This window comes from Euprymna scolopes, chromosome 18 (genome assembly GCF_053919585.1).
Source record: "Euprymna scolopes isolate OS-2025 chromosome 18, ASM5391958v1, whole genome shotgun sequence".
NCBI classification, from domain to species: Eukaryota; Metazoa; Mollusca; class Cephalopoda; order Sepiida; family Sepiolidae; genus Euprymna; species Euprymna scolopes.
Window position 1 is genome coordinate 50,530,070 of NC_136499.1, and position 15,994 is coordinate 50,546,063.

The 15,994-nt window shown below is 32.3% G+C and overlaps 1 protein-coding gene across 1 annotated transcript in view; it reads left to right on the top strand.

Moving 5' to 3' along the window:
• Positions 1 to 827: 827 nt before the first annotated feature.
• LOC145297616 (uncharacterized) overlaps positions 828 to 15,994 on the top strand; it is a 43,082-nt gene continuing 27,915 nt past the window's right edge. Inside the window, exon 1 of the mRNA XM_080143686.1 lies at positions 828 to 1,583. Within this exon, the coding sequence (XP_079999812.1) occupies positions 1,228 to 1,583 (356 nt within the window). The 5' untranslated portion in view covers positions 828 to 1,227. The remainder of the gene's footprint in view (positions 1,584 to 15,994) is intronic.

The following is a 15,994-nucleotide window of genomic DNA, read 5'->3' on the forward strand; positions in this document are numbered from 1 at the left end:
AGAAGAATGCATTATCGAGAATGGAGCCACAGCAATTTCTTCAATTTATACCATCTAAATATTTGGTGAAAAAGGACTTGAAATCTCTACAAGCAGGAACACCTTTATATTTTGCCGAAGATATCCCAATTAGAGGATGGCATTAGGTGAACATTTTCATCATGTTTATATCACCTAAATGTTTGAACTTTTCTCAATTCAATTAGGGTCCCAAGGGACTCGATTTATACCTAATTAAAGGCACCAGAACTCTTGCCGAGAACACCATGAATTATCATGGACCTTTTCGAAGGAAAACCACTCTACCACTTCACCAAAAGGACTTAACTACTGGCTCCCAATTTGGGAGGCAAAACTGACCCACCGTTTCGCAAGGACTGTACTCGGACCATTAACCTTTCTTTGATGTTATAACTAAATAAAATTTGAGTTTAAAGGTATGGTTTTGTAATTGTGGAATTATTTTGCCTCAGCCAGGGAGTATTGAGTTTGTGAGGTTAATTTACCATAATAGATAGATAGATAGATAGATAGATAGATAGATAGATAGATAGAATCATTTTTATGATTTTTGTGATTTTAATTATAAATTATACATAGTACAAGGCTGATTTTGATCTTGATAGTTCGAATTGAGTTGTCTACTTAAAACCCTATCTCTGGATTCGTCAAAAAATTTGATTTTCTTACTTTAAAAAAATCTATTTGATTCATTCACGTGATTTTTTGAATGACATCTTCATTCCGTGACGAGTACGTACATCATCATAAAGTCTTTTTTAAAGATTTTTCTGTATTTTTTCTTTTGAAAATAGGTTTAATTCTAAATAGCACCGTTTTTTTTTTTCCTAATATTAAAACATTCTTTCCCCCAAAGTATTCATTTATTATCTATATCTACCAAATTTATTGTCATTTGAAATCTTAAGTAAATAAATAACAGTAATCATCGTTGAATAATGTTTAAACAACTTTTAAAAAAAAAACAACGTAAACTTTTTCGCTTTCGTTTTTCGTCAACTCAAGTTTAACTTTTAGGTGTAGCCCGGTCTCGTTTTGGTTACACTGTTTGTGTGACGTCAGCGGCACTTCGCTTTGCAGATGGCGGGAAGTTGGACTATCATCTGAAGAAAGCCTGGCGATTTTGCATTATTTATTTTTTTTTTTTTAAGTGCTATAGATTAATCTAAGATTAAATAAATAAAAGGAAGATCGGAGGAGTACGCCATGTCAACCCCACAGGGATCGAACCAGAATGAGACGACGAGCAGAAGAAGGTCGAAAAGTGGAGCCAGTACGGAGAGAGCTAAGAAGAAATATTCGGAGAGCTGTATCTTCTGCGAAGCACCTGACGATGACGAAGAGATCTACGGTCGGAAAGTCCGTAAATGTGGAATTACGGTCCATTATTTCTGCATGCTCTTTTCCAGCGGTCTCTCGCAGAGGGGAAAGACCGAGGACGATGGAATCTACGGGTTTCTACCGAGTGACATCGCCAAGGAGAAGAGCAGGGGAGCTCGACTAAGATGCATATTTTGCCGAAAAAATGGGGCCACAATTGGTTGCGTGGTGAAAAATTGCCGGTAATGTATATTTATTAATTTAAAAAAAAAAAAAAAAAAAAAAAGTTTTGTTTATGTTTATATTGAATGTTTGCGAAACGGTGATCGGAGAATGTGTTGACAAAAAAAGGCAAACCGGCTGTTAGTGTTTTGTTCAAGTGTTAACTTACCGTTAGGGTTGAAGCCCAGCCTTTTAACGATCATGCAGATGACAAACTAATATAAAGGTTTATTTAATCTATTTTAATGCTTACAAAATTTCGCAGCGAAAATCGAGCTAAATGATATCTGTTTAAATAATGAAATCAACACGGATTGATTACAAAATTCCTTGCGTTTAAATATGTGAACTCGATTAACGAATTAAGTTTCATTTGAGTAGAAATTGGCTTAACAGTGCATAGTGGCATTTTAAAAATTTAAAAATATAAAACATCCAGGATATAGTTGACAAATGTTTTATTTTCCAACAAAAATAATTTTAAAAAATTGGAATAACAAAGCAATTTTGAATACGTTTTAAAATTCAAGATTTTACAGTGCTTGTGCACTTATGTTACCATGTTGTTGTTGTTTTTTTAAAAATAGTAATTTCAAGTAAAATTCAAATTTTATGATTATTAGATGAAAGTAGAGAATAATTTCAAAACACTCTCCCCTGCCCATGTTAAGAATGGCTTTCTAAATAATGCTATTTCAGCACGGTAACATAAATGCAGATTTTACAAGTAAATCTAAGCAATCTGACTGGACTGATATAAATGATTTAAATGTAACGTAAACCAACATCTTGTTAATCTCTCCTAGGCATGGTCCCAAAATAGTAGCCCCTTCCCCTTACGTCGAAATTAGAGTGAATGTGAGTAAAAAAAAAACCCCAAGAAAAACAAACTTGTATGATTTTCACGTTTAGCTTAATTTTTACAGTATTTTTTTGTTTATTAAATTGGATCAATGTGTCCAATGTTGTCCAATCTGCAAAGGGTGTTTATTCTGAAAGCAGTTCTTAACATGGGGAGGTTGAAAATAAAAATGCCTTTTGAAATAAACACCCCTAACCTCGCCATATTAAGAACAGCTTTCGGAATAAACACCCTTTGCAGATTGGAGAACCAGTACACATTGACCTTAAATGGTTAAGTGAAAGTAGTAAGTATAGAATAATTAAAAAAAACAAAAAAACTCCCCTCTCCATGTTAAAAATGGCTTTCTAAATAATATTATTTCAGCACGGTCCGTATTCTGCATAAGTACCTTTTATAATAGAGCCATACCTTTTGAAACAAATTACCTTACACGGTATTTCATTTTACCTTTTGGCTCAGATCAAAGTGTAATATCTGTTTTTTATCAGTAAAGGAGAAATCCTTCTAAACTAAGAAATATATATATATATATATATATATATATATATATATATATATATATCCACACCACTCCAGAGTGTCTCTTGGAGGAGAAGCTAAATTTTTCTTCACATTAAAACCGATCTTTTCTAAGTATGCTCTTGTGGGAAGGTAAATAGGGGTCGATACTAAGTATCGACGATACTTATGCCGAATAGGGATTATGCTGAAATAGTAACGTTATTTAGAAACCCATTCTTAACATGAGAAGAGAAGGCAGTTTTGTAATTATTCTGTACTTTGTCCTAACAATTTGATAAACCTTAACACTTTAATACAAAAAGCAAATAGTACGATCCGAAATTTCTGATGTAAATAATTTTACAAAGAAAACAAAAAAAACAAAAAAAAAAAAACGGATGCATTCAAAAATGTTTTACTCTTTATCAACAGGGTCATCTGGTGGAATATTTATAATTTTATCCGTATTTTGTTAAAGTTATCTTAATTAAAACAAGAAATATTCAGATATAAAGTAAAGGTAATAAAACAGTTTTTTTTTGTTTTTTGCATTTAATAAAATCTGAAGGTGCACACAAAGGAAAGTGAAAACGAGTAAACTTTCTCGAAAAAGTACTTGTGCAGTTTAAGGACCATGCTTTTTAGATCGATCAATCTCTACGGTATCTTTTGTTTATTAAATCGTTAAGTGAAAGTACAGAATAGTTAACAAAGCCCCTGCCTCCATATTAAAAATGGCTTTCTAAATAATATTATTTCAGTACGGTCCGTAAACTCAAACTGCAAGTACCAAAAGATAATTGCGTAAAGAAAAATATTGCCTAATCAGGTTAAAATAGACCTAACCTAAAAAGGTAAACCAGGTTTGGAGGGGGGGGGGAATAAATCTACATCTGATGGGATATTTAAAAGCTGACATGAGATCGATTAAAACAAGAAATGCTCAAAGAAGCATAATAAATAAATAGAAATTGACCTTGTGTCATCTGCCCTCGTGGGGAGATAAACAATACCCTCCCTTTCCGAAGTTGTTAAGCTTTGTTGTTAGGTTAACTATTTAACAAATATGCACTTATTGTACCGTGCTGAAGTGTTATTTAGAAAGCCATTCTTAACATGGAGAGAGGTGTGTTTTGTAACTACTCTACTTTCGTGTAACAATTTAATATCAATAATAATAAAAGATATCGTAAAACTTGAAAATACGATTTAAAAAATAGCGCGGTACGATAAATGCATATCATAAGCACAATTTATTCTATTGTGTGTAATAAAAAAAAATATTTGAAATATATTGATCCAGTCAGTTATCATCGGTTGTTTTTAATTATTTGAATTTAAATAAACATTTTCTGATTGATACTAACATGTGTGCTAATTTCATAATGTACTTTTGTTATGAAATGGATTTCGGAATTACTCCGGTAAGACTTTTATTTGTTTATGATTTAGTATAGTAAATAATAATAATAATAATAATAATAATAATATAAGTAATAAGCGACCATACATTAGAAAATCATCATCACAGTTGTTTATAATCAGATTGTTGTTTTTTATGCATTAAAAGTAAATTTAAAAGTGCGTTTGCCGTTTGTGTATGTATCTTTTTTTTCTTTTTCGACGACTTCACTCTTTTTTTTTTTCTTTTCGAGTGAATATCACTCTTTTTCTCTAATTTCCCATATTATTTTACGACAGCTATTGTATTTGCTTCAAGTTTTACCTACAAGTTTGTTAATAATTACAATATAAGTACTTTCCGTAACGGTCAAATTGGTCAACGGTTGTTTTGAAAATTATTTTCGTCCACGTTTCGTTTCATTTCGACTTTTCATAACACCCATCACGAGAGTTGGCGCCAAAATACTTATTTCGTTCAAATCGTTTTTATTTTTTATATTTCCTTTTATATTATTTTTTAGTTTTGCATTAATTTCAAACTAAATTAATTACAATTAACTAATTTAGATTAATTTAGATATAAACTTGGGTTGTTGTTTTTTTTAATCTCTAAATATGAAATTTGTAAAAAGAAAAAAACCGCTTATTAAAGTTTGAATAAAATACGTCTTAGATTTTAAATTAATTCATCAATAATACTAATCCATTTTTTTTTTCTTTTTATGTAAACAACAAATTAATTAATTCCTATATTTCACGTTTTATATTAACCTTGGCACCGGTGTTTTTGTTAGGATGGAGAGAGAGAGAGAAGGGAAGTAAAAGTTGTTTTTATTATTATTATTCCTCGTCCTTAATTATTGTAGCGAAATTCGAAAATTGAAATATTGAATTTTAAGTTTTTTATTTATTTATTTATTTTTTTTTTTAAATTCAATTTTCACCCCAAACAAGGCACAGTGCCACTTTGAAGCAGGGGGCTACTATCAGGGACTTAATTAGCGGGGTCATTATGAAGGGAGATGAGATGAGTAGAAAGATGTTTGTTAACATTACACTTGAACTTCTGCATATCATTGCAGTTGGGAAAGCAGAATCCCGGAAGGGAGTTCCAAAGACCCGCAGTTCTGGGGAAGAAACTATTGGAGTAAAAGGCTTTCTTGCACCTAGGGATCTCTACTGTAAAGGGATGAGACTTCGTAGCTTGTCGGGTTTGTCGGGGGTAGTTATGTCGGGGAGGTATAAGTGTTTGCAGTTCGTCAGAGCATTCACCATTAAAGTATTTGTAGAACAGGCAGAGGGATGCAACATCTCGTCGATGGGACAGAGGCTGAAGCCTAGATGACAGTTCAGGACCTGTCAGGTTGGCGACTCTCTTTTGAACCCTGTCCAGGAGCGAGAGACAAGAAGCAGATGCACCAGCCCAGATGTGACAACAGTACTCCATACATGGGCGAATGGTTGCCTTATAGAGGTATAGGATACTGTCAGGCGTAAGTAGTTTTCTAGCACGGTAGAGGGAGCCAACCTTCCTTGCAGCAGCCTTGGCAATGCTCTCAATGTATCTATTCCAGTTCATATTCCCTGTAAACGTTAGGCCGAGGAGTTTAAAAGAAGTACTTTCAGGTAATGTGTTCTTGGCCATTGCTATTGGTGGGAGAGAAGGTTTCTTGTAGTTATTGAAGGAAACAAGCTTAGTCTTAGCAGCATTGAATGTGACCAACCATTTTTGTCCCCATTCCACTACGGATTGGAGGTCATCCTCTAGTGTTTCTGCCATTTCCTTGGATATGTGTTCATTTGTTTTCCCCTCATATCTGTTAGAGAATGGTGTCATCGGCAAATATACCCATCTCTGAAACAATTTTATCAGGGAGGTCGTTTATGAATATCAGGAATAATAGAGGTCCAAGGATAGACCCCTGAGGTACTCCCGCATTTATGTCGTATTGTTTGGATGTACGACCGTCGAGGACAACTTTGATTTTTCTATAACTTAAGTAGGATTTAATTACATTATGAATTCTTCCAGTGATTCCATATGATCTAATTTTCCTTAGAAGACCATTGTGCCATACCCTGTCAAAAGCCTTAGATATATCGAGGGCCACCGCTCTACCCTCCCCTGTTTTATCCAATGAACGGTATATACATTCAGAAACTACAGTTAAGATATCTGCTGTTGAACGGGCTTGCCTGAATCCATATTCTTTGTCAGTCAGGAGTTTAGCTGCCGTTAGGTGCTGGACTAGGGCTTGATTAACTAAGGACTCAAATATTTTGGCGAAAAGCGGGAGGGGGCTAATGGGGCGATAATTTAGTGGGTCAGTTCTTTCACCAGAATTCTTGAAGACTGGTACCACAGAGGCGGTTTTCCAGCAGTCGGGAAAACAAGATTTGTTAAGGCATTTATTGTAAAGTTTGGACAAAACTGAAGCAACCTCGGCAGAGCATTTTTTTAATAGCACAGCCGGGATGAGATCTGGTCCACATGCTTTTGAGGTGTCTAGGTTTTTTATAATAGCATGTACTTGAGAAGGGGTGATTTTCAAATCGTCTAGTGAGGCGTCTGTTCGCAGAGGAAAATCAGGGAGTGAGTGGTGTACCGAGTTCAGTGTGGAGTTTGAGGCAAACCGACTAGCAAGCAGATTAGCCTTGTCAGTTGCCATGCAAGCAACCTCATGATCGTTTGATAGTGGGGGAATAGTCGACTGTCCATTATTTACTACGCTGTTGTAGATTTTCCAAAAATCCCGGGTTCCTAATTTCTGTGCTTCGATGCAAAGTGAAATCAATGGTCTTTACTGAATTGTCATGTCGCAGTAATGAAAATATCTAAAAATTACGAAAAACGATAAGGTAGATAAGTATTTATGAAAACAGTTTTCGAAAACCATTAACGAAAATTGAGTTTTGCTATAAATTAGCCAAAGATTTTCAGTTTTCAGAAAATATTTATCTCTCTTTTGTTACAATTAGAACTCTCCGGATTGTCTTATGGTACTTCTACACTTGCCGTTAAAATCCAAGGGAGAAATCAGTATTTTAAACTATGGGCGAAGCCTGAAATAAATAACAAAAAAAAAGGAAAAATTAAACTGGAGAACGATTGCTTCCGGAAAGAATAAATTAATCTAAAATTAAATGAAAAACTTTCCCGTTTTCATTAATTGAATTGAAACATCTCCAATGAAACAATTCTCTTTCACTTTATTTACTTTTTTCATAGTTCTTTCCGGAAGTTTATCTAGTTTAATTTTTTTGTTATTTATTTCTAACTTCGGCCATAGTTTAAAATACTGATTTCTCCCTCTGATTCTAATCGACAGGTGCTCAAAATAAAATGGTGTCTCCAGTTTCGGCGATAAAATGTAGAAGCGCCTTTTTTATTTTTTTTATTTTTCTTTTCCAAAACTCAATTTTCACTAGTTGTCTTCGAAAACTATTTTCATTAATAATAAAATTTGGTACTTGTTTAGCTTAATCAAGACATTAAAAAAATGAAAATATTGGGAAAATATATATTGGTACGTACTTGTTATGGGATAAAGTTTTCATACAAAAAAAAAAATCACTTAATTTGATCTTTTTTTTTTTTTTTTTTTTTTTTTGTAAGAGGAAAATGAGATCGATCGTGTCGTGGCCATCTTGCCTATTTTGCGGACGAGGAGGGGAATAACTCTAATCACCGCCTAAAGTTTGCAATATCTGACGAGATTATTTGGAAACATGAGCAAAAAAAAACATCTAAACATTTTTTTTTTTTTTTTTTTTTTTTTTTTTTTTTTACTTACAAAGTTTCTACGTTTTTTTTTTCCCTTCTTCTTTTTGTATGAAAACTTTATTCCATAACGAGTACGTACAATATAATGTTTTTTCAATATTTTCATTTTTTTTTTTATGGCCGGATTAAAGCAAACAAGTACCTAAATTTTCTGCCTTATCGTTTTTCGTAAATTTTGGATATTTTCATTATTGACAAAAACTGCATAACTTGAAATATTCTATCTTATATCAACCTTCTGATTGGTTGATATAAGTTTTAACCCCATGCACGCGCGGGGAATTCAGACAAAGTCAGTTCCTGACTAACTTCCTAACATGGACATTAGTTCATGTTTTTCGTCAAAGCTACATGGACTCATTAATTTAAGGGCGAATTAGTCCCTATTTGTCTCGGCACCATGAGACAATTTAACCTAATTAGGTTTTCCTTCCAGGCGAAATATCGTCTTTTAAATCGGCAACTTGGGATCCCCTACTTCTATGGAATATCGGCACCTTATAAGAATGTGGAAATATTGGACTCTAGACAATAAATCATGATAGCCTTCCCAGAAGAAGAAAAAACTGCCACTTCATCAGACGTTTACCTAATAGACTCGAAAGTGCGGCTTAAATGACGCAGAGCATTTTTGCGAATAAGACTCGGCCGGCGACTGCATCAACCAGGTAGGTTTGCTTTTCATTGTTGTGTCAATTTTTCCACACTGCAGAGTTCTAAATTATGTGAAAATAAATTTCTTACATTACTGCGACAAAACAATTCAGTAGATAACATTGGTTTCACTTGAAATTCAATATTTCAGTTTTCGAATTTCGCTGCAATAATAAAGAAGAACCAAATATCTTTTGTCAGTTAGCTTTGATAAAAGGAGTAAATTAGAAGAAAGTTTTTGTTTTTTTAATCACCATGCTTTTAAGAAAAGTAAACTATGAAAAAATATTTCAATCATCACACTTTTAAGTAAAGTAAACTATGAAAAAATATTTTTAAAAGAATGAAATTCATATAATATATATATATATATATATATATATATATATATGCCTTTATATGTTCGTACACATTCATGAACATGTTTTTATCAACCAGTTACAAGTAACTAGAGACCTACAGGCAATTCTGCTTATACAAAAGTAAAGTCCATAATGAAAATTATATATATATAAACTTAGTGTTTATTTACTCTGAAACAAAAGAAGTCTCAACACAAAAAAATAATGGTTTTGTTAGTCGTTTGGACCTTTGAGAGTTGTATATTAAACAAAACATTGATAGAACAATACATTTTCACACGATTGTTGATACAGTGAATCTTTTTTTTTTTTTTTTATACACTTGTGCAGTTTATCAAGACATTAAAAAAAATGAAAATATAGAAAAAAAGGTTATATTGTACATATCCATTATGGAATGAAGTTTTCCAAAAAAAACAAAAAAAAAAAAAACATTTCACTTAATTTCATCAAGTAGCTTCTTTTTTTTTTTTTACAACAGCGAAAAAACATTTTGTTATTATACCGAGCCAAAGGTTCGATTTTTAGGAGGAAAAGCTAGTATTAAAGATAGGGAAGGAGTGTCACGGCTTTAAACTGAGAGTTATCTCCCCGTGGCATGTTCAAAAATTCAAAGATGGCTAACTTCAACACCCTGTCATAAAAATGTGTTTTTCTGCTGTAAAAAAAAAAGAAAAGAAAAAAGAAATACTCGATCATATTAAGTGAAATTTTTTTTTTTTTTTTTTTTTTTTTTTTTTCTCGGAGATCTTCAGTCCAAAACGGATACGTACAATATAACCTTTTTTTTTTTTCTTTTTTTTTTCGATATTTTCATTTTTTTTCTTTTTAATGTCTTGATTTAGCTGTACAAGTACCTTAGTTTTTTAATGGGGGGGGTAGCTGACTTCTCATAAAAAAGCAATCTAAAATAGTGCTAATCTTATCTGGTGATTTGTTGTATTATATTATGGTGAGTGGCATGTTATAAGTTGGTGAGCTCTGTTTTAGAATATGGTGATCGGGATTGCAAATTTGCTGGTTTGGAGAAAAGACCAAGGGCAGTTTCGATATTGGGAGGTTTTAAAATAAGAAATCTGATATTTTAGAATTGTCAGAGTTACACTTTATACCTTTCAACTCTGCAATTCCGATAATGACTTTGTGTGTTCTGTTATATGGCGACCGAGTGAATGCTGTTAGAGTACTTAGCTTTTTTTTTCTTATATATATATATGTACTTATGAGTCTCTGTTTATGAAGGCCCGAAGACTACTGTAAGATAAGTATGTTATGTTATGACTCTTGGTACCATCTCTCTTGAGTGGATAAAGATGTTTCTGATCGTTTTTCTTTGAAGACAACAACAATAATGTTAACCCGAACTGGATTTTAGTAGGGTTTTTTTTTTTTTTTTTTTTTTTTTTTTTTTTTTTTCAGAATAGTTAACAAAACAAAAAGCGATGGAAAAAAAAAAATAAATAAATAAATATTATCAAAGGCAAACTAAGTGGTACTTCTGCAGTTTAAAGCCCATTTTTCTGTGAATCTCTCTTTGCAATGCCTGGTGAACGAAGGAAATTGCCAGATTATACCAAGTGAACAAAAAAAAAAAAAGACGTGAGCAAGCAGACGGTAAAAATTGGAAGAAAGGAAATGAAAGTTTAAAAGGAAAACAAATGGAAGCGCAGAATATCATTGTGCTCCTTTGAGCAACAAATCTTTTGGCAAAGAAGGAAAATGAATAATTCCAGGCTGGAACCAGCTGCTGGCAATGGAGAGGTATTTTTTCTATGACCTGCCCCAGCGTAGTATAAGCACCCCCTCTCCCAACCTTCCCATGTTAAGACCTTCGGAATAAACACCCCCAACCTCAAAAGCTGTTTTTAACATGGAGAGGTGGGTGTGGGTGGGGTTATACTACACTGGAGCAGGTAAAAAAAACACAGTTGTCATAAAAAAAATAAAACAGTAAAATTTATGAAATTATTACGGTAGGTTGTTTGTCTTATTTTCTTTCTTTTCTGTTGTGTTTTTTATTATTTATTTTATTTATTTTTTTATTTTTTTATTGACTTCTGTTAGCTCAGTATAATCTGGCAGTTTCCGGCATGGCCGAGCGAGACTCACAGAAAAATGGGTTTTGAACTGCAGAAGTACCAACTAAGCTACTTTACTACGAACCTGGATAAGTTTTAAGTGTTTTAATTTATTTTAACCTTTTTTTTTTTTAGACTGAAAATCTATTGAATTAGAATGAAAAACAAAATAGTGGTCTTATTCAAGACATAGTCGAGTCAGGTGCTCAAAAATCGAAAATTAAACAAAATCCTGATGGAAACACATTCCATGTTACCAATCATGCAAAAATATAATCGTTCTACCAGTATTTTGTTTAATTTTCGATTTTTGAGTACTTATTAAAGCTTCGCTCGACTATGGCTCAAATGAAACCACCATTTTGTTTTCATTATAAATCAACAAAATTCTTTTATTCTTAACTAAAATACCCCCCCCCCCCAAAAAAAAAAAAAATGCTTGAATAAGTTAAAAAATTTATCCCGGTAGCTAGAAGAATAACTTAGCTTCCCTTTAGTAACATTTATCTCTATCTCTGCTATTATATAAAAAGGAACTTTGTATATCTGTGAGTTTGTTTCCTATGAACACGAAAACGGCTGGGCCAATTTTTATGAAAATTCACAAAGGTACTTTATGTGCCTGGCAGTGTTCTCAGATAGGTTTTGTATAGAAATGTCTTCGATAACTATTGATAATCAAAATAAACTGAAAGAAGGAGCAGGCGATTTTGACCAAAGTTGACACCTTACACAGCCTAACATCACAAGTGCATTTGAGAAGTTTTGTTACACAAACCAAAAGGCTCAACATATAAAATTAAAAGTAAGTTCTTTGATATGATGGCCGCATTTAAAATTAATGTTTTTGTTTAAAGCACGATTACACTATGATACTTGACTTTTTTGTCCTCCGATTTTGTCAGAGAGGGATCTATATTTTTAGTAGGCGTCCGTGCGTCTGTTAGTCCGGTCTATTGCCCGATAACCATCAATTAGTTTTTCCTGAAATTTTGCCACAAATTGTATTTTATTAAATAGATGTGCACAGTACAAAAATTTTTTTGCTAAAATTCCCTTTGCATTCCCAGGGGCTCAAAAGAGGTAAAAAATGCCCCAAAATAACACGTTTTGTCCCATAACTTTTGATCCATCCATTAGATTTTTCTGAAACTTGGCCAAAATGTGGAGGCCATTGTTCTTAATATAAATTTATAAATTCAGTATGGGTGACCCTGATAAAATTCTGGTTGGCATCCCTCTGGAACTTTTAGGGCTTTTTTTTTTTTTTTTTTTTTTTTTTTTCATATTAAAAACTCTATGTCTATATAGTGGTTTTCCATGGTGTTGAATTCAAATATACATGTCTTAAGGTGTGAAACTGCACCGTTTGTCCATTTTCACTGGGATTTGGCATTCCCAAGAGCTCAAAATGGGTCACAAATACCCCAAAATTGCAAAAAATGACACTTTTTACCATATAACTTTTGCCCTATCCATTAGATTTTTCTGAAACTTGGCAAAAATGTGAAGGAAACATTGGCCCTTCACACTTTTCACATTCATCATTTTTCTTCTATTTTTTGTGGTATCATCTCACATGCAGCAGCAAAGGGGGACCATGCACGCTCCGCTTGTTCATTTTAAGCTTTAAATTTAAGCCATTATCACCGTACAACCAGGCATATAAAATCAGTAGTAGATTCTTTGATATGACAGGGGCGCATTTGAAATAAATATTTCTGTTTGGAGCACAATTGAAGCATAATACTTGACTTTTGCATTTTAAACTTTAATTCAAGCTATTAAAAAAATAATTTTATAAAATCAGCAGTAGGTTCCCTACAGTACATTGTAGACTGCAATATATTGTGGACTAAGTCTTTGCTGGGAGGCATGTGAAGCTTCCCGGTGTACTGCGATTAGCAATATCAGACACCATAATGTTCAACACTGGACAAAGGTACACACTGCTACTTAATTTGACACTCATAGTCTTTAAATCCGTAATAAGTACATTTTTCCTACCTCCATCAAAATAAAACTTATCTAACTAGATTCACAATAAAATTTACTTCAAAATGGTACTTAATTATTTGTTGTGATTTGTATATTTGAAGAAATCGCTATTTAAATCTGACTATTAATGACGAAACATGCCAGCATAGCATGCCCGCTGGTGGTAGATCACTTTTTGCAAATAAATGGTCGGAGTGTGTTCACATAAATACTCGAAGCAGAAGTTGTACCTGTCAACGAGATTTCTAGTTGTTTTAGCTAATCAGGGAAAACAATTGCCTTTGCTACGGAATTTGAACACATGTACGTCTTTCCAGTGAAAAGTTAGAATATCTCAAAGTTGACACTTTGTAGTACAAAGATAAGTAAAGATAGAAACTGTGTTCAAACGCCATTTAATAGCGAATATATTAATTTATTTTGTTCTAAAATTTGAAAGGAATTGCACGAATCGATAGTGACCACCGCATATAAACTTGAGAATTTTTTTGTGTCGTGACACGCACAAAAAAATCTGTAAACAAGTGTTCGTCAACTAACTTAACAAACATAAAGTATTCATTCTATTTTTGCTGTTATATAGAAAACATAAATTTTGAATTATGGACAGGAAAATTTTTTTTTTGGAAAAAGAATAACTGACAATGATTTTTTTTTTTTTTTTTTTTTTTTTTTTTAGCTTTCGAATCGCAAATACAACATTTTAAAGTTAACGCTTTGTAATATAAAGATTAATAAAAATAGAAATTATGTTCAAACACTATTTAGTAGGGAATACATTAATTTCTTTTGTCCTAAAATTTGACAAGAATTGGATAAAAACTTATGCACGAATCGATAGAAGTAGTGACAAATGCATATAAATATGAGAATTGTTATGTGTTGTGACGTGCACAAAAAATATGTAAACAAAATGTTCATCAACTAACTTACGAACATAAAGTATTCATTTTATTTTTGTTATTATATAGAAAACAACTTTTGAATTCTGGAAAGGAAAAGAATATTTAAAAAAAAATGAATCCTTTGAAAAAGAATAACCGACAATGACCATGCTTTTAAATAAGTTAAAACACACAAATCACTTATCCAGTTAAGTAAAAGAATAACTTTTATTAGGTTTGTTTTAAGTGGCCAAAAAATGTTACCAAAGGCAAGTTACTCATCTACTTATCTCAATAAATTTTTGGTGTTGTAAATGTTTATTCTGTTCAGAAAACAAATAGTGTCGAGGGTTACATGAGGACAAGAAAAAATGGTCGCAATATCTCTTGAAGTCTCGACAATGACTTAAAAATAAAAAATTATACCAAATAAAAGTAGAAACTCACCCGATAATTGTCACGGTAACTTGAAGCAGTTAAAATGAAATTTAATTATCCTTATTGGTTTAATGTACTTGAAAACATAATTGTAATCTGTACAAAATTTCCTTTCATTTGATATGCTACAAGCCATATTTTGTTAATAATTTCTTTGAATAATGTCGTGGTGGCTATCTTGGATTTCTTGGTTGCTATCTTAGATTTTTTACTGTGTAATGATGACAAATGATAAAGTCCATCAGAATAATATTTCGCATGATGATAAAGCCTTACCTCCCATTTTTTAAATGTTTTTTTATGATGCTTCCACTTAAAGCTGTTAAAATGAAACTTAATTATGCTAATTAGTTTAATGTACTTGAAAACATAATTCTGATCTGTACAAAATTTGCTTTAATTTGATATGCTACAAGCCATATTTTAATAATTTTCAATCGTGTCATGGTCACCATTTTGTATTTCTCGGTCACCATCTTGGATTTTTCATGATGTTATAATGGCAAATGATAATGTCCATCAGAATAATACTTATGATGATAAAACCCTACTTACCATTTTTCTGTTGTTTTTATGATGTTTCTACTTAAAGCTGTTAAAATGAAACTGGAATATGCTAATTAGTCCTCAAGTTACCAAGTGAGATAGTTGTAAATAACGCCAACTGAACCCTGATGGTATTATATGTTCAAAATTTTATCATAATACCTTAAAAAGATCTGAAGATAGAGCCTTTTAAAGATGAGCTAGTCTGTAAATTGTGCAAATTTCCTACCATTTTCAGTCACAAGTTTTATATGCATTTGAATAGGACTGACTTCAGGCAAAATGTCCAGTGAACCACATATTTTTTGGATACTTTGAATGGTCATAACTCTAGTTTTGATAGGCTGATTTAAAAAAAGAAAACAAAAAACTAAAGATATTTGTTTTTTATGTTCTTTTCAATAATGCTTGATTTGAGTTTATTCGAGATAAAGAAAAAAAAAATGGTGTGGTATTGCTACTGCAATGGGTCCCCAACTTGACCAGGCAATCAATTTGATTGATGATTGATTGAGAAATGATCATCAATTTTGATGACAATAAAAATATGGGAGCGTGAAACATCCGTTGATCATCATTCAATCCAGGGCAATGTTGGGTCTCCTTGTTAGTTATATATATATTTTTTTTTTTTTCACCTCTTTGATTATATTGATCCACACACACACACACACACTTTTTTGGCTATGCTTCGAAATTACCTATTTTAGTTATGCAACTAAATGAAATTGTCCAGAAATGACTAATATTTAAAGAATAACAATCTTCAAACCATAGCATTCTTAATTCTTGCGAATTCTAGATGATGGCAGCTGCAGCTAAAATTTTGGCAGTAACTAAATTCAATTTCTTAGAAGTACAAGGTGCCTTCAATAAGTTTCCAGACTTTTTTTTGTATGGGCACTTTTATTAATGGT